The sequence below is a fragment of the Hermetia illucens genome, chromosome 1 (assembly GCF_905115235.1).
Source record: "Hermetia illucens chromosome 1, iHerIll2.2.curated.20191125, whole genome shotgun sequence".
Lineage (NCBI taxonomy): Eukaryota > Metazoa > Arthropoda > Insecta > Diptera > Stratiomyidae > Hermetia > Hermetia illucens.
This window is the reverse complement of record NC_051849.1, coordinates 70,624,172-70,643,953: the sequence shown is the minus strand read 5'-3', so window position 1 is coordinate 70,643,953 and position 19,782 is coordinate 70,624,172. Positions and strand designations below refer to the sequence as shown.

At 41.0% G+C, this 19,782-nt stretch overlaps 1 protein-coding gene across 3 annotated transcripts in view; it reads right to left on the bottom strand.

Annotated features, from left to right (window-relative positions):
* Positions 1 to 1,282: 1,282 nt before the first annotated feature.
* The window catches only part of LOC119649251 (locomotion-related protein Hikaru genki), a 113,481-nt gene continuing 94,981 nt past the window's right edge, over positions 1,283 to 19,782 (bottom strand). For 2 of the 3 annotated variants that reach the window (XM_038051322.1, XM_038051332.1), the window contains exons 6-9: positions 12,313 to 12,638; positions 11,748 to 12,250; positions 3,157 to 3,345; positions 1,283 to 2,807 (exon numbers count right to left, since the gene is read on the bottom strand). In XM_038051322.1, the coding sequence (XP_037907250.1) occupies positions 2,596 to 2,807; positions 3,157 to 3,345; positions 11,748 to 12,250; positions 12,313 to 12,638 (1,230 nt within the window). In that variant the 3' untranslated portion in view covers positions 1,283 to 2,595. Of the gene's footprint in view, positions 2,808 to 3,156; positions 3,346 to 11,747; positions 12,251 to 12,301; positions 12,639 to 19,782 lie in introns of all 3 variants that reach the window. The other variant, XM_038051340.1, reaches the window with a different exon arrangement.

Here is a 19,782-nt window from a genome sequence, read left to right as displayed (position 1 = left end):
GCACCATTACTGACAAATTGTAATAGGTCAAAATTTTCTCTTAGGACAGATTTATTGGAATCTAAGACTTTGAATAGCAATGTCAGACTAAAGTGAATAGTCTGACGAACTAAATGTCTAAACATTACGAGCAATAAATGAGACAAATGCCCACTTAAATATCCCTATCTAAGAAATGCACAAAACTTTCATGCCTGAAGCGATTAGCTTCCGATTTTCCCACTTGTTATGTCACTTTTTAATAACTGAAAAACAAATTCATTACAAACTATCACACTTTCATGCCCTGTAGCCAGTTCTCGCCACATCCACAAACTTTCACTAAATGCAGACTGCCACTAGTCCTCCTGGAGTGCCATTCTGGGCTGTATATAGTGTTTCTTCCTGTTGCCTTGACGGGATACCGGGGACGAAACAAAGTTACACACACATATCCATCGTTTTTCCATATTTTCAACAATAATATTATCTTGAGGAAAAAAATTAAATGGATCATTAATTTCGGTAATGCTCGTGTACGTACCCACAAACTCACCCTTATTTCGATCCAACCAACTCATTACTCATCTGAAATCACTTCCTATAAAATAGCGCATTCATAAATTGCGAGTGTATATCGTTCAATTGGCCAGGAGTATCCCCTAATTTTCTCGACTTATTCATATATTCCCTTCTCAGAGAATAAAAATGAAAACGGGGCGCACTATCCACAAAGAAATTCGGCACACAATATATAACGATGAATGAGACTGCATCCCTACGATTCCCAGATCATTTTATTGCTGCTTCACGCTACAATACAAATTGGCAAAAGCCCCCCAGGGGAATGCTCCCGGCCCCGTGTCTGGTAACAGGAATCCAGTGACCGTCGTCGGACTGACGACGGAAGGAAGGAAATTTATTCGCTAATAAAGTTGTTGATTTTCAGAAAAGAACTTTCTCCTTCGTTTAGTCGTTCATTGGAGATACATAAAGATACGCATGATACACAAAGATGTTTGACTACCGCCAACAGGAAACGGATAATTTGTTTCCGGTTAAGGAAATCTTTCTCGATAAGAGATAGCTTCCGGGTGTAAGGAATAAGTCACTTGGTTGATTTGGGTTTCCCTTTTATTTTTTCATTTGAATGAGGATGTTTTATTGAATGACGCTCGCACTTGAGCCTCCTGAAGGGTCCTGGGAGAGGATCATATATCGGAAAGCCGACCCTGATAAGCCAGTCGCTTTCTATTGGACTGAGTTATTTTATGCTCCCCGATATGCGAATGAAACAACCAGATTGAATCGATATGCGGAAATATATATTTATTTTCATTTTAATAACTTTGTTCAGTATTTTTACATCACAATATTTGAAATTTCATTTTTGTTTTCACGCTTGAACTTGCCTGCCTTAGACCATTTCTACTTCTTACACTGTCAAGTACCACCTTATCTCGGATAGTCCAATTGTCTAGTTTAAATCTGTGAAACATCAACCCACCGCCCAAGAAATTCAAACTATATAAATGTTCCTTTCTTTTATTTTGATTCTGATTTCGTAGGTACGTGTAACTGGCTTATATCGAGTATTTCCAAAGTGTTATCCTCATCGAAACTAGTTTAATATATGTAAGTATGTTACACTCTAGATTACATTTAAAACTGGTTCAGCGATAACAATTATTCTCCTGTGTAAATTTATAGTAATGTAACATTTGTTTTATTTTATACTGTAACTGCTATAACTCCATTTTGTATATTTGTATGCTTCGCAAGTTAGTAACCCCTGTATTGTAATAATGCAAGAAAATCTGACGGAAATGTGAAGATGGTACTGAAATTTATAAGTACAATGATACGTTAATAGATTGTTGGACGAATAGTTAGAACGTTTAGCTATAGTTGTAAGTAGATTCATAATTGAGAAGATTAAATAATTGTAAGAAAGTGAACTGCAAGCGGAGTCATTAAATATTGAAACTTCAGATCAGTTTGGGAAGGAAGTACGTTTGCTGCGTCCTCTCAGATTTGCTAGTTGGTGACCCCTGAATTATTTACAAAAGTGTTGTACATTGATATGCAATAATAATATACTCCATAGTCAGTTCGTAATGGTCTCTCGCTCTGCTAAATTCTCTATTATTGAATGCATTGTTAAGTTTGTTAAATATTATCCAGAAGAGTACTTTCCCCCGCTTTCGCCTGTTAACCATTTACAACGTTTTGGATTTGAAACCAGAATATTTTGAGCTTTGAATGAGTAGTCATATTTGAACAGGATCTTCCTTTTCTTGGTGCAACTTGATCTCCTCAATGGTTTCGTTCGTACTCTTTCCATTTAGTCAAGATGCTCTTCTGGGTCGCCTAGTTTACCTTTCCTATCGCTATACTAGTCTGCTCTAAGAATACATTTTTAATATCACCCTGCGCTTAAAGAATCTAAAAGAACTCACTGCAATTTCCAATCTAATTATTAAACATACATATACAATTGAATTTGCATAGCCTGCTCTGTCGCGAACCGTCACTAGCTCCCCATTAGAGCCTCCATCAGTACATCATTACAATTTCGGCCTCACTGCGATTCCCGTTCTGCTGAAAACGCCGGAGCTACACCTCCTCATAGCTGCGACACTGTGGCACGGGTCCAGACCAATTTCCGTCAGGCAGGCAGCTCGGACGCTCCGGAGGACTTGACGGGCTGAATTCGACAAATCCTGGGCGACATTGGACACTCAATAGATCTCCCGGGTCGTAGTGGAATTTGAGTGGAGCTATCAGACCATTCGGTGGATCCCCAGGATACGGACACTGTGATTTGCCTGTTGGGATTAGTTTAAGCGATTTATTAGAGTGTGCAGTTAATTGAATAATGTTTGAATGTTGAATTATATCTTCATAGAATAAAGCATCTAAATCTAAAATCTATAGCAAGTCGTAATTATTAAGAAAAATATCGCTTCGAAAGAATGAAGATTGGAGTTCCTCCCTTATCAGGTACAATTAGTGTAAATTCACTAATCTTCTAAGGATACAAACTGAAACCCTCGTTCATAAATTCATTTTTTCTTTGCAACACCATAAGCAACTACCCCTACAGTTTGGTTCCTTAGTCGCTAAGTTCTATGAGCTACGGAAATATATTCCATTCGATGGACAATGTTTCCTTACAGAATGGAGGCGGATGTGACCAGAACCCAGTCTCCGTGCAAACAATGCTCGCCTCTCCTTCAAGAATATGTCCTTCTGTACAGCTGAATGTAACGAGGGCACCTACAGCATATTTACGATGGCTACTCGAGCCGCTCGTTCCGTCGATCCTTCCATTCAACGGTACCAGAGGTTGTGGGCATTGAATTGCTGTGTGAAAGAAACGAAAACGAAAACGAGTTTATTATGTAAATCTGGAAAATAGAGTTGCATGCAAATCTCTTTGGAGTGAATTATAATGTCATTCGGCCTTCTAAATAGGGAACTGATTGCATAATGGATTTAGGTAGGAAGGTGTGCGAGGATGGTGTTGCTTATTTTCACTGTACATGTTGAGTGAAATGTCGTTCAGGAAATGTTACAGGAATTTTGTAACGATTCAACTTTAAGGGACATTTACCGGCCTAAGTAAAGAAAAGGCTTTGATTTAAATTTTAATACAAATCCATCTCGCTTAATTCAGTTGTTCCCACTGATATCTTATCTTACTTCGACAACCGTAATTTCTAAAAGCGTACGAATTTAGATCAGAGTTTCTAGTAAAACCAGCGTAATTTGGGACGATTTCAACTATTTTCCAAATACCAAAATTATTGAAAGAGGGTTGAAGTGAACCCAGATTCTAAAGAAACACACTCCAAAAGGTATACAAAAGCTGACCCCTAGTTAGGTCAACCGAACCCTATATCTTTTCTAGAGAGTGCAAGAAGGGTGCGATAATTAGAGGAATATTGTCCTCTCACCCGATAATAATTAAAATATTGTGCAAGCATTAGTATCTTCGACAAAAAGACCTTGGAAGTTACAAATTCTTAGTGGCATTGGAAGAGGGCGATTTTTTTTGTGGGTGGGGTGGGTGAATGCATATATGCACGGAATGTTGTGCACTCCCGCAATGGTACGTCGTCGGATTATCAACTAAACTAGCCTGGAACCGTTTAACAGGTTACTTCGGGCTAGTCCTCCCTTCAAGTCACAGAATTCGTTTCGCCAACGGATGGGGAGAGTGAGAAAAGAATTTTTACTTCAAGGAACCCTTTGCCATCTTGTTTCTCCGCCGGTCGAGCGCAACCTTCTTTGCCAAAAGAAGAACCGAGAATAATGCGCAACACGGTTCCATCTGTCAGCTATTCTCAGCTTCTCTCTGATAACATTGGCTGGAAAGAGCTAAGCTTTGGTTAAATATTGTTATTAGCAAATCCCATCCCAATTTCCACAAGAAAAAAAAGACGTGGCCTGCGCTCTCCACATCTTCATTACAAAAGAGTCAGGGGATTGTGCCTCCTGAATCTTGTGCAGGTAAGACTGAAAATGGGCCGCTTGAAAGCTGGTTAAGGAAATAATCAATCTCATCATACCTTCGATTCAACCACAAATATAACTTATAAACTTATAAATAACCTGTAAGCCTCGCAACGGGAATCCTGTGATGACCATCACAGTTGTTTCAGAGAGAATGTGAGTGCATTATAGAGCAGTGCGTTTGGAAACAAGTGCCACAACCTCATCCTCATAACCGTGACGTGAATGTTCAAGTACGTTGAGTCTTAAGCATACTATCATAGTAAGCGACCCAGAGGTTCGACCCTAGGATGGATCCCCGATTCCTGACAAGATATTTACCCTCCTCTAGCGTCTCATAGAGCGAGGAGCGATCTCTCAGATAATCCCTCGATATGGGCAGCAGGTAACCCATCATGTGGAATAAATTTTCAGTGTGGCTGCTCGTATTACGCAATTGAAGGTACTCCTGTCACCAAATATTATGAGGAGCACTACTCATCGAAATCGGCAGCTGGTGTGATAAACCGCATCCACGAACTCTATGACAGCACCCGCCGTGGATCTTCCTGCTCTAAATCGGAGCCGCCTTAAGGATAGGTCGCCGGTAGCACTATCGACTCAGCGAATCTACCTCTAATAAGCTTTTCGGCCCTGTTAAGTATACAAAGTGATCGTTATGCAGACGGCAGCTCATAGTCACCTTCCTTTTTCCTGATCTGGTGGAATATCAGGACTTGGTGCCTTCTTAATTGTCCTAGGGAGAATTGCCCCTTCAAGCCTCCATGATAGCATGCTGAAAAGTGAGCAATCTAAGCGCCTTTCACAATATTGTCATCAACCGGTAAAGGATGTTTAAGGAATAATGTCCATACAATGCGAGCTTTGCTTTTATTTATCGCGCTGCGGAGTTTCCTTTTAGCTGATTTATACTCTTTCCTTGTGGTTCATTAAAATATTGTGGCCAGTAAAGGGGCCTATGACACTCCACCCGTCAGTCGGCAATTTCCACCCTATGCCCTAGACCGCGGCTGCAACGCTACTAGCTTCGAATTGCCATCCAATATGACTCTGTTTGTTCCAAGAGCTTCAACGAATCTTTCACGTAGAGCGCGCATTTTCGGTTGGTTAGTTTATGAAAATGGGTCCGTTAAAGAAATTATCACTTTCGATCCCCCGCACTGCCCACCTTTCCAACAAATGTCAAAACTAACACCAGCATGGAAAAGTACTAACCGAGACTTACCCCACATGACTATATTTGGCGAAAAAAAATTATACACCCCTCTTTTGCATGTATGGGACCCCCTTCAATTCGACCTAAAAGGATATAACACACTGTATGCGTGACCGTTCACAGTTCCCACCTATCCACCAAACTTGGTGTGAATCGCGATAACCGTTTATGAGAAAAATGCGTGTGACGGACAGACCGACAGACAGACAATAAACCGATTTTAATAAGGTTTTGTTTTACATAAAACCTTAAAAACGGGGCTAACTGGGGTGGTTCTCTGGGCATCGCACAATCGCATAAGTCATTACAAATGACGCCCAACCTGGGATCCAACCTTCGCTAAGCTCAGGGGTTAGGCATCACCTAGTTCCAAATAAATTGACCTACATAGCATTGCTTTTTCCGGCTGCTAATAAAGAGAGCCAACAGTTCCCTAACTTTGCTCCCGGCCATTCTGCATGTACACTTGACTTCGCTTTCGACCTTTGGATTACAAGCCTTTTCCATAGAAACCAGTGTTGCTAAACTTCATCTTTCCATCCCGTCTGGAAGAATAGAAATTCCTATCCTTCCCTTGGTAGCATACCGAAAGAGTTTATCATTTCTTGTATTCGTCTGAGGACTTAACATCTCGTAAGTGATTGCGTTCCGTCTCCGCATCCGCGAGCTTTTCTTTTCTTTTTCATTTTGAACTGGTTTTCGCGTACTCTGCAACGAAGGGCAAGTTTCTCGATGTTTATCGGTTTGACTATACACAGCGCACTGAAGTTTCCTGGTAACAAATCTAAACAAATTATGAGGTTGAAACGGCAGTTCGCCATCTGTGAATTTTGCTAGTGGGCCTTTTTGGATTTAAAAATTTGGGAAAGAAAATTTTTAAGTTCCACCCACATAACTAATTGCTTAATTTTGTTTCTTGTTGCTCATCTGTCTGGATGTCTTTTTCTTCTGTGTTTATTGAAAACGCACCTATTTATTTGCACTTATTTGTCTTCTCTTGTTGGTAACTTTAATATTTATTTTATTAAGATAAACAGTAAGAAAGAATAGTAGAAAAAGTACATGATGGAGATACAGGTCACGACGAACGGGGAACAGTGAATTGGGACTCAACTTATCACTTGCAACTATAGCCATGTCTGTTTGTAGCCGTACCAATGATAACGCTCTTCAGATAATTGTGAAGATCATTTATTGATGCTTCATCTCCAGGATCTCTGTTAGGTGCGGTTACTGCAGCATCAATTTCCCCCTTATGGATATTATGGAGGACTTTGTTTTGGGATGGCTTCAGTGTTTATTTTCACCTGATTGTGAGAGGGGATTCGAGATGGTGTTGTTATTCCCATGGTGCCATACCAACGAGATAGGGGTCCGAGTCCACATTGGCCCGCCTATATGTTCCGACGTTCATCAAGGCTGAGAGGTGGCGGTGTTCGATTAGCACGTGGTCAATTTGGTTGAAAGTGGTCCCGTCTGGAGAGGCCCACATATGTTTATGGACCACTTTCCGCGCAAACCAGGTACTTCCAATAACCATTTCATGTGACATTGCTAATTGAATAATCCGCAGTCCGTTATCATTCGTATTTTGATGTAAGCTATGGGAGCCAACGTATCGCCTGAATACAGGCTCCGTCCCTACCTGTCTGTTAAAATCCCCAAGTATGATTTTGATATTATCTTTGGGACAGGCTTCGAGGGTTCGTTCTACTGCCACGTAGAAGGTACCCTTCTCCGACGCTGCAGTCTCCTCTGTAGGGACGTGAACATTAATGAGGCTTATATTTTTAAATTTGCCTCGCAAGCGCAGAGTGCATAGCCGGTCGCTTATATTTTCAAGATATTACCAGGCCAGGGTACTCCGGTAATACATCGCAAACAGTGGTTAACGAAAATTTGCAGCTTCTGAGTAACAGTGGGGTTCACTTTCCATGTGCTACTCCCATATAGCAACACAGAAAGAATACAAGCACAGAAAAGTCTCAACTCAGATTGTAGACAAGGCAGCGAAAGTGGATCTGGCTCTGTTTGTGCGTCGGACAACATCTAGTTCGATGCCGCCGTCGGCAGAAACCACGCTTGCTGGATATGTAAATTGATGAACGCCTTGCATGCTCTACCCGTTAATGCAGATAGGGAGAGGGCGAACATCCGTTACACTGAGAACCTGGGTTTTGTTAGTGTTTATCTTTGGTCGAACTCAACTTGCCTCTCTCTTTAAATCCAGTCCCATTTGACCAAGGTCTATGACCCGCGATGTAGCAAACATATGTCATCAGAGTAGTCAAGGTGATTGAGAAAAGCTATGATAGTCCATTAAACAACCTCCATGTCCTCCGGATAAAGTAGCATAAAAAGCGCCACCGATAGCAAGTAGAAATAATATCGATGACAGGATGCAACCTAGGCGGAGTCCACTTTGGACCTCAAAATCCTCTAACATTTTACCTCGCTGCAGCACGTGACATTTTGTATCATCATATGTCACTCTAATTGTTGCTACTAATTTCTCCGGAATGCCCCTTCTGTGATTCACTCCCTCTTTGCGCTGCCAAAAACTTTCTCGAAATCGATGAAGACTACGTGCAGTGAAAACCGAAACCACGCATATTGTTTTAAAATGATCCGTAGGGTATTGATGCGGTCAATACAGGAGGATCAAGAACGGAAACCAACCTGTTCTGTGTCCATCAAGCTTTCGAGGTGTTATTTGATGCGTTCTAGGATTATTTTAGCTACTATCTTTGCAATGGCAGTGATCACGCTGAATCCCTCCAAATACCATACTCAAATCGGGTGCTCTTTTTTGGAATCTTAACGATCATCCAATTCTTCAATGGGAAATCAGCCTTGACAAGACCATCGAGAGATTTGAGACCTGGTGCAAGTTTTTTCGTGATGCGGTCGACACTTCTGAAGTTATTGCGTTCTGCGGAATCTTTCACTTCCCCGACCAGTGCAATAGCAATTTCTCTCTTGACACGACGCACACAATCCTGAAATTCTCTGGATTTCACTCCGGAGTTCACGGAGTCACATCTAGAATGTCCAGCCGATATTCCAGAATCCTCTTTCAAGCTGGAGAAATCGGGGGCGTTGCCGTTATTATGGAGCTTACCTACATTTGAAAAACCAACCGAAACCCGTTCTGCATTGCGGGGCGGTGGCTTTTGACATTTTGGTAGCTAGGTGGTTTGGAATTTATAGGTTGCCGGCCCACAAATTACCACCCTTTCTGCCGGTTTTTATAACAATCAAGAAACACTTTGAATGTATTCTTAATTTCTTAATTTAGATAATGGGCGTAAATCAAGAAGGGTTTAGAAAAGAAGCAAGCTAGGCATTGCAATGATTCTTATTCAATGCGAGTTACTACGATAAGTTCATGCGGAACAGAAACGTGGACGACGGGATCGAAAGATCAGGTTATCGTCTTTCAGTAGAAAATTCTCCGAAAACTAAACAGAGCAAAAAGTGGTGTCGCGATTTAGATACAAACATGAATTATATCAACTGGTTGAACACTTAGCAGTATATACAGTATGCAAAATTCGTATTCGTACACCCATTTTTTTACCTATTATTTGTTATTTTTAAGTCCAATATAACATTAAGAGATAAATAAATTGTATATTATTATAGCAAATGAAGAGGTTAATTCATGTACATAATAACAGGTATAAAATATATTTTAAACTTAATAATAAAAACAGTAATTCATATAAAACTCAAAACAAAATTCGTATTCGTACACCTACAGACTTCAAAAAATGTGCTAGAAATATAGTTTTAGTACTTCGTGGGAAATCCTTTTTGTTTTATTATTGCTCTAAGCCTATTTGGCATTGATTGAACTAATTTTTGGGTTAAGTTCGGTGAAATATTTTGCCATTCGGTCTGCAAGGCAGTTTTCAGGTCTTCTTTATTCCTAATACTGTAATTTTTTAGATTCTTCTTGAAAATAGACCATAAATTTTCTATTGGGTTAACGTCAGGACTCTGTGGAGGCGTGTTTAAACACTTTCGACAATTGTAGAGTAGCCAAAGCCGCGTGTGAAGTGCCGTATGCTTCGGATCATTGTCCTGTTGAAAAATATACTTCCTACGAATTCCTAAATTTTGCGCACTCTGATGTAAATTAGATTTAAGAATTTGCACATATTGCTTCGCGTTCATTATTCCATCAATAAAATGCAAGTTTCCAACACCAGAAGCTGCAAAACATCCCCAAATCATCAACGAACCACCTCCATGCTTAAATGTAGGAAGCATGTTTTTTGGATATAGCCTCGTATTTTTTTCTCGCCATATACGAACCCGTCCGTCCGACAACTTTAGATTAATTTTGCACTCGTCTGAAAAAATTACTCGTTTCCAATAACGAAAATCCTTGTTTAGATATCTTTTTGCAAAGTTTAACCGTTTTCTTCTATTGACATTATTGATAAATGGCTTAGAAGCGGGAGTCCGGCTCTGTATACCGAATCTACGCAAATAATTCCGAACATTTTGGGGTGTAATTTTAATTTGGAACTGGTTTTGCAAAAGTCCTGCTAATTTCACTGCACTTATCGTGTTATCCTGTCGAATAACACGCCGAACAAAGAATTGGTGTCTCCCTGACAAAATTAATCTGTTTCCATTTCTTTTTTTCTTCTCGATTCTACCAGACGAATTGTAAATCTTTACTACAGATTGAATTGTCGAGTGACTCCTATGCATAATTTTTGCAATTTGTCTCAAGGATTTACCATCCTTGTATAGCTGTATCACTATCTTACGATCACTGTTCGAAAATTCACTACCTTTTCGACTCATTTGGAAAATTTGTTAAAGAATTAACTCTTTATTTGTAATTCCCAAAACACTTTAGCTCGAACTGTCAACCACACTTTTTCAAGAATTTACCGTTAGAATTTTACAGTGCAAAATGATTAATATCGTACAGGGATTGAGTTCAAGCCGCTAGTCGGGGTGTACGAATACGAATTTTGCTTCGATTGAATTTGGAAATTGTTCTCTTGAACAAACGGATGTAAATAAAATTTAAGATTAATGTTCTATAACAACTACATACATATTTATGTAAAAAATTGTTATATAAAATTGAACGAATTTTCTATCATTTCTCAGAAATAACCCAAAAACCCGCAAAATATAGGGTGTACGAATACGATTTTTGCATACTGTACATCAATTAAATTTTGCAAACCGCGATGGATCGTTTGGCTAGCGAAAATGCAGACGGATCGAAATTTAATACGACTTTTCAAGGCATAGTTGATAGAAATCGACCACCGAAAAAGCCACGGGAAAGGTTACCGTACGGAGTGTCTTGCATATCAAATCGCATCTAAAGTTTTCAGATTGGAGGACGTGGTCGCTGCACCGATGCAGTTGGATGAGATGTATGCGAAATACGAATGTCAAAACCGCCATGTGTGATGAAATCAATATTTAGTTCTTCTAGAAAGTGCTATAAACTGCAAATGATATAATTAAGTTTCCAGAAATACGATTTCGCCTTAATTTACTAACGAGTCGAAGAAAAAAGCAATGGCGCAACGTTCAGAGTGTTAGAGCCTTTCATACTTCAAGCGAAAGTGAGTATGTGTAATTGTGTTAAGCATGTTTAAAAACATCTTGATAGAATATTTGAAAATAAGTGAAAAGTGTGTTTCTCCCCAAATTATAAAACCATAACCCATATAATTCTTGAATTCATATTCCATCAACGATTCCTCTGAAATGTTTTTCACTGAACCGTGTTCCAATGAAAGGAAAAGAGTCAACGCTGCTCCATATGCTTTCAACAGACGCGAACATTACTCGCTACATGTTTGATGAGATGAGGAATGCCAGCCCTTTCACTTCTCATGAATGAATATAGTATGTAGTCTACCCTAACCGCTTCAGTGCGCTAGATAAACGCTTTACTCTTTGACTCCTCATTTTCTGACTCGACATTTCACGTCTAATGCTTCAATTTAGTTAAATATTCTAATCAAGTACAAATATCCTTGGTACTTACCGCGACATCTCGGAACAGGACCGCTCCATTCACCGCTTGGTTCACACTCCAGTCCAGGCGGTCCACTTAATCGAAAGCCCCATGAACATTTGAACACGGCTCGACCCCAGGCTGACGTATTCAATTCAGTCAAACTGAGATGGGGATCTTCCAGGTATAGTGGTGGACACTGGACAGGGTGACACGAGGGCGGAGGTGATGACCAATTTCCCGAAGCCAAACACGTTGAATTTGCTGTTCCCTCGATAGTGTAACCTAATGGACAAGAGTACAAGGCACGTTGACCCAATTTATTACCTTCTAAGCGTAGAGAGAGCGGTGGCGTCGGCTCCGGCATCTGGGGGCATTGGGACGTCGCAACGACAATCACTATGCTGTTTGTGAGTCCACGTGGTGTAGCACATGTATACGTTCCGGAGTCCTGATTTTGGATGTCCTTGATGGTCAGACGATATTTTAGGCCTTTTTCCTCCGGTATCGTCGACCATCCTGCAGGATTCGGTCTAAAGGCATAAAACCATTTAATTACAAAGTTTCTACTAATATAATTTTACCGGTATAATACTGATTAAACCATCCGGTCCATGTCCACTCCGGTGTCCCTCGGCGTCTCGGGTACATGCAATCCAGATACAACGTGCTGCCGGGCAAAACTGCTAGGACGCCGGACGGCTCAAATGCTCCCGAACCAGTGCCAATTTTTATACGTATTGAAGGTGGACTATCTTCCGAGTAATTTGAAAGCATGGAGGTGGGGACGCATGAGGGCATACGTGGTGCCCATAATCCATTCGAACAGAGGACACGGGACTCGCCCAGTAATTTATACAAGCCCAACTCCTTGCAACGAGCTTGTAAGGAATGGCCATGGGGCAAATCCCAACCAACATTCTGTACGACATTTCAAAAGAGAAAACGATGAAAATAAGGATAAAGAGGCTCAAGATAACTTTAAAGACCGATAAGAAGAAAATTTCTACTTGATATGTATTTCCCTTGAAAGGGATGGTGATTTTCTAGGGAGGTTTTCAGTTTTGAAGATTTCAGTAATGAACTACTAAACATTGGTAAAATGACTTTTCTACTCAAGTACTCTAAAGTAGACAGTTTAGGTATTAAAGTAGGCTTATCTGGTATTCATCTGCAGTCGAAAGCCATCTGTTAGCCCTAAAAATTAACACTTAGCAAGTAACCGTACAAAACACGAGGCTTCTAAATAGAATTTGCTCCCCACACTAAACGTATATAAATTCTGGAGATAAATCCCGGTTTTCGCTTCAATCCAGAATTTTCATCCACTCCAGATTGGCAATTTTATTTCGAGAACAAATAAAACATCTCGCAAATGCGTCGGAACTTCTTAATATTTTTTGATTGCAAATGGCAATTTTAAATTAACTTAAACCCGGGTGATGTGCATGAAAATAACTCCTACACGGGTTTTTTGGGTCATGAGCTTCTTCCAGAATATTCCATATATTTTACCTTTGCTTGACTTATGGCACACATAATGCTTCCAAATTGCCTGCGAAAAGAAGCTAATAATGTAGGAAGTTCCGGACTCCTAATCAGATATCGTGTTGCAAACTACCTACTCACAAAAAAAGTTAAACAATATATTCAAGGGTAAAGACATTCGCCGCTCCTTCGGGACTTTTCATGGCCGCTCATAAACAAAAAATTGTCGGAAATTACAAGGAGGCAAGCGGAGGCAATTTTATTATTCGTCTTCTTGGCCCGGTTTGTTGTTACCTCAACTTTCTTCTTTCGTATCTTTCTATGTATATTTTTTTTGCTTCTTTGGGGTTATCTCTAGCTCTCACGACAGAAAGACGATTTACCGAATTGTTGCATAGGGAGTAGTTGTCAGTGTTTATCGCATTTAATAGGCCGCAGGGACTCCTCACAAATACAGGAACATGGCACCGTAACAAAGGAAGTGGGTACCCACGAGGGATGTGCTTTTTCGGCCAGTGTTAACGAAAAACGAATGGTAACTTTTTTTATCATTCTCCAAGTTTCATGGGCTCCTGATATCATGGAATATATTGTGATTAAAAAGGGAAAGTAATCAGATAAACCAGGAACTGATCCTTGATATACTCAACGTGTGCAATCGACTTTTTCAGGTAATCGCCACTGAAAACAACTTAAATTTCGAATTTTAAATTGTTAATATAAACATTAGTCCCCAACTTCTTCGTAAACATAATGTCTTCCAACAAATATGTAACCACTTTCCAGGGCTAACAAGTGAGCACTTCTCCGAACAGCAGTCGTTAACCAGGACTCACTTGTTGACTTAAAAGCGTAAAAGGAAAAACAAAGTGTCTTGTACTCCAGAGTAGAGATGAGTCCTGATTTTCACACTTAGCCTATTAAAGGTGGCCAACATAGGCATACGCAAAGGATTTTGACACATGTATGCACATTCTAAGCATTTTCAAAGTTAGCGTATGAGCCACAAAAGATATTCTCGCTTTTGGTTAAACGCTTCATTTTACTTTCGGAAAATAGTTGTTTCCTTTCCAGTGTGAAATATCTTGTCCATATATCTGTGGTAATGACTTGAACAATAGTGCTCCCTCCATCACCGCCCTACAAAGGCTATCCTGGTGCAATACAACATACTAAACGCCATACATCTGCTTAGACATTTTATAAATATCCGGTTTTATATAAGTCTAAGGAAGGCATAGACACTAGGTCGAAAGCGTGTATGAGTACCCATGATGGAGCACAAGCTTGGAACCTGCTGAACCAATATCTACAGCTACCAAGACCAAGGGGTCAAGCAAAGGACTCCAGGATAAACTGACGGGGAATATATTATAGTTCCCTGGAAACCAATCTGTATAATCTCTCTAAAGATGATATGTGTCTCCACAAGAAGCCAAGCCTCTCGTCAAACAAGGCTGTTAGTCTGCTATTAACAAAACGCTACGGATCTAGACTGGGGACTCGAAAATACCTCCCCAAACCACGATGTCATGCGAATCGTGCTCTTTGGATAGTTTGTAGTCTGAGGTAACTAAGGTGTTCGAACGGAGCCTCACTGATAACTGGTCGCCCCAGTGAGTAAGCCTGACAATTACGTGCTACAGAGGCTATGGCCCGTCGGACCTCCTAACACCATACTCGTGGTAATCATATGAGTACATAAACGAACATAAAAAAGAAACTGAAAACAAGCAATCAGGCGGAGAAACATCTCCGAAATATTGAGAGGTAGGTGATCACATCCAAAAAGGGAGCGGCAAGCCATGAAGCCAACATACTGCGAGGACTGCAACCAACAAAGACCACTGCTCAAAAAGCAGGAACAAGCAGAATCACGTCTAAAACCAGTATATCGAACGTCCGGAAGAAGACAGACCTCAGTGGCGTAGCACCTGCGCCTACCTTCATTATCAGAAGGAAGGCCTGCAACTAGAAGTGGCCCTTAAGAAGGCTCAGGATAGACCTCAGCCATCACTAACGGAGCCAAAAGACTGGGGAGCGGCGGAGATTCACCCACATGAGAGGAACGCTCCAGAAAACCCAGACCAGAGCCAAAGACGAGGGAAATTTCAAGTAGGTCAGCTATGCTGGTGCTGTTAACGGCATTCGACCGGCTATACTGCCGAAAACATTTCCAAAGCAAATACTCACTTATCAGAAGCAGGAAACTATTGACCTTGTAGTCAGGCAGGTGTGCAAAGGAAGGAGTGCGAAGCTTGTGTTCACCGGTGCACAATTTCGACCAGGTCATATACTGGTGGATTAGGCGGCCTCCCACTGCGAAATAGTTTAGGACAACAGTCCCCATATTGCCAGGTTGGGAAGGAATGTCGGAGGCCAGGGAGACTGAGAGGATTGGATCAAGCAGGAAAGTAGACTGCTGCCCAATGAAGGGGAGAACCTGAACGACTTAGATCTGGATCTTCTAGGGACAGGGTAGACTTATACGAAAGCGGCATGTTGGAGAAGGAGGACGATATTCGGACAGTGGGAAAGCGCTGCAAACACTAACGAAGCCAATGGCCTGAATTAAGATAACTCAGGTAAACTTCCACCATGCAAATGCTGCATCTGCAGTAATTGCAGGGACAAGTTCTTAGGATGACATTGGAATAGAGCTGGCTCAGCAGCCCTGGGTGTACCGAAGGCAAATTCGCGGTCCACAAGGAGAAAGCATACAAGTGATTGAGTGATCTTGAGTGGAGACATTGTGGCTGTGCACTGTACACTCACTGGAAACCGGGGGGAAAACTGGGAGTTTAGTCCTGGTATCGGCTACTTTCCTGGAGACGACATCCGGATCTCATCAGAGCTAGTCGCTGGACTGGTAAAGTTCTACGAGAGAAGGGCGCTACCACTTCTCCTCGGCCGCAATGCCAACACCCATCACGAATTTTGGGGAAGAGGTGAGACCAGTCGAAGAGGCGAGTACCTACTTGAATTTATTCTTAGCAATGAGTTGGAAATGTATAACATAGGGAACCCTCCAACATTCGAGAGCGGGACTAGAGAAAAAATACTAGACATAACTCTAGTGATGAGCAGACTGGTCGGGAATTGGAAGTTGTCGGACGGCTTTCCGGCGTCCTTAATAACCTGGCAAAGTCTCAGTGGTAGAAAGAGTATCTTAAGTGCTTAGCGACATGGTCAACTGACCAGGACGAACAGGTGGAAACTCTGCGGCACAATCCCACCAAGTTGGCATATCGGAAGCTGGACGTTTCGGGTATAAAGGTTTTGTGTTCACCTTGTGTGAGAAATTTCATATGCAAGTTTTCTCATCAGTACATACTTAAAAATTCAAAACTTTCCTTGATAAATGTATTTCCAAACTTCAACTCTGCTATTCACATGATTTCACTTTATATGATGATAGGTCGCGCATCCTGCGACCTAATGTCGAGCTGGCAAATTAAGAGCACATTTATTAAATTAAACGTTTCTTCCTGCTTAGTTAGTTTGTCGCTTTTATAGTATTAGATGGATCATGAGACAAAGACGTATCCCATCACGGCAGATGTTTCTGAATGCTTATAACAACGTATCGCTTTTGGGGAACATAATGCACGATGGAATACTACGCCTTCGCGGACCCGAGGGGGCAATAATGTTCCATTTTGCAAATGACTTGGTAAAGGTTATACAATTGCGAAACTTATCAAAGAAATTATTTACTAACGACATGATTCACGTTACTGAATCATGGTTAGAGCTAGACCTGAATGAAAGAGAGAGGCAGGTGGATCTCATCGCAAACCGCAACAAAGTCGGTACTGTTAATGTTTGAGCTAGTGTCCACAGGATGAGCTTCGAGCTGAGCTTGAAGGAGTGCCTGAATTATCGTAGTTTATCACGTCAATGAACACACGCGTAATGCGTTCATCCCCCCCCTCTTCCAGATGTCACTAGAGTGATCAGCTCCTTGCAGTCATGGATTAATCTCCACGTTTTCTACGTTCCTTTTGCAGATGGCTGATAACTTCGTCCGCGGTAGAGATGAGGACACTTTTAATGACGGGCCAGTGTTCATCAACATCCTTGAGTGAAGCTTCCAGGGTTTATGTCGTTTACACTACAAGAAAGTTTTCTAACTGCTGGGCGAAACCGGGCCCGCGGAGATGGCCCATATCGAATTCGCGGGCCGACACTGTTTTCAGCCTCCGAGCAGACGTAGTAGCGACACGTAAGCAAAGATGAGCGGTCATTAGATGATAGTCCTTTCAAGATCGATAACATCACCGCTTTTATTATGCGCTTTCAGCTAGCAATTGCTAGATCTATTTCTGATGGCGACGCGATCGATCTGATGTTTTATTGGTTTCCGGCCAATCGATATTCTACCGATCTTGAAAACGGCTCTGTGTTCGAACCACCAATGACAAGGCGGCGAAAATTGCAGAAATCTATAAAACCCTTCTGCTCTATATCAGGGATTTTCATTGTTGCCTAGCAATGCACAATTGTAATGATTCGTATCCTAGACTGGGATCTCGCAATCAAAATACAGTTAGAAACCGGCTCCTAGGTCAAGATAGCCCACCTACGAAAACGTAACAAACCTTTCCGCGCATAATAAACCTGCCCTCAAGGAACTACGGATACCGCGAAAACAAAGAAAACTTTGGAAGGAACTAAGAGAAAAACCTGTATTTTATTTAAAAGCAGACAAAGGAAATGCAGTTGTAATGGTAGAGAAGACAGACTACGACACGACTATGTTCGAAAAACTTCAGACAGCAGGATACTTTGAACTGAGGAAAGACCCTTTGCCGGATTTCAATAAACGGGTAGAAAAGTATTAAGGGCATGTCGCCTCATTATTGAGAATCCAGCCAAACTTCGGATGCCCAAACCCGTATTGCCAAGAATAAAGGGTCTACCACAGATCCACAAACCTGGCAACGAATTCCGGGAAATTAGAACAGCCACAAACTCGCTAAGTGGCTATCGAATAACTTTAAGAACTAGTGGGATTTTCCGCTGAAAGAGCCATCAAGTATAGAGAGGACCTCATCAGAAAACTAAAAGATGTAGAATTTACGACAGCGGATAAACGATTAGTGTCATTCGACTTGCAGGCCTTGTTTCCAAGCATCCCAGTGAAAGAGACGCTTTTGTATCTGTGGCTGTGGCTACTGAGTAAGAATGCCGAATTCTTGGCGTGAAAAAAGGAACAGGGATGTTTCATCAAATTTGCGGGGATAAGCATTTCAGAGAGCTACCTCAAATTCAAAGGAAGTTCTACAAAGGAATCACAGGGTTGAAAATGGGAAACCCTTTTTGAGTGACGTTTTCATGGACAAGACTGAGAATAATCTGCATTCCAAAGATCTGCTTTGAAAGATCTGGTCAAGGTATATAGATGACATTTTCACCATTGTCCATGAATGGAGAACTCCCGCTTCTTGATTTAAGGATCATTAGAGAGGAGAAAGGGATCTGTTTTGATATCTACAGCAAGCTTACACATATGGAGTGAACGATATCAGGTAATTCGAATCCGTCCCATTCACATAAAATCCTTTCCATGCCATGACCCACTGATTATTCACCATGCCCTTAGTGCTGAAAGATTTATGAAATCGACATGATGAACAGCTTCCAATGGTCGATTATTGAAAGACTCTTGTGAAAAAAGGCGAAACAGCAAAAACTGAGGGCAATGACATCCTTCGTTAATAACTTGGGAGGAAAAAGAAGAACAGGGGTCACACACTTTGCGGCTTCATCGAAACTGATAAAAACGATGAGAGGGCTAAGCATCGACATGGTGCCATTTAGTAGAATTCACTTTTATTTCCAGCATAGACTAGGAATTATTAGCTTAGTCGATCATGTACTGACGAAGGGCAAAACTGTGTTGGAAATACGTATATATTAATAAATAATTTAGGTGATTTCAGGGCCAAATCAATTCATCATCATCATCATCAACGGCGCAACAACCGGTATCCGGTCTAGGCCTGCTTTAATAAAGAACTCCTGACATATCGGTTTTGCGCGGAGGTCCACCAATTCGATATACTTAAAAGCTGTCGTTCTTCTTTTTGTACCATATCACTTGGAATTTGCTGGGCTGGGATAACTTCAAAAGAATACCAGATAGCCAAATCAGCCACTGATGTTTGCCGAATAGCGAGAATAATTCACATCAAATAATACAGTGGACGAAATCGTTTACGTAATCCAGGTTCTAACTGAACAGATTGGGTCTTTTGCCCTACTTCACTTGAATTCAGTTTAATGTTCCCAAAGATAAAAGATATTTTCATATTATTCAAGAAGCACCACCCAGATGGTTCCAGTTTTATCAATTTCCTTCACTCTTGCAAACAAAAAAATGAATACGATTCCTAACACCAAATGCAATTGAAATGAATAATGTTTCGGCTTATGACATGAATATTCCATTGAAATGATAGTAGATGACTAATGGATATGAATAAATGAACACTTTGTTCGAATCTACTCCCACATATGCACTTAATGAATGTATGCCGCGCGAACTGCCAATAAATTAGAAAATTTTGAAATG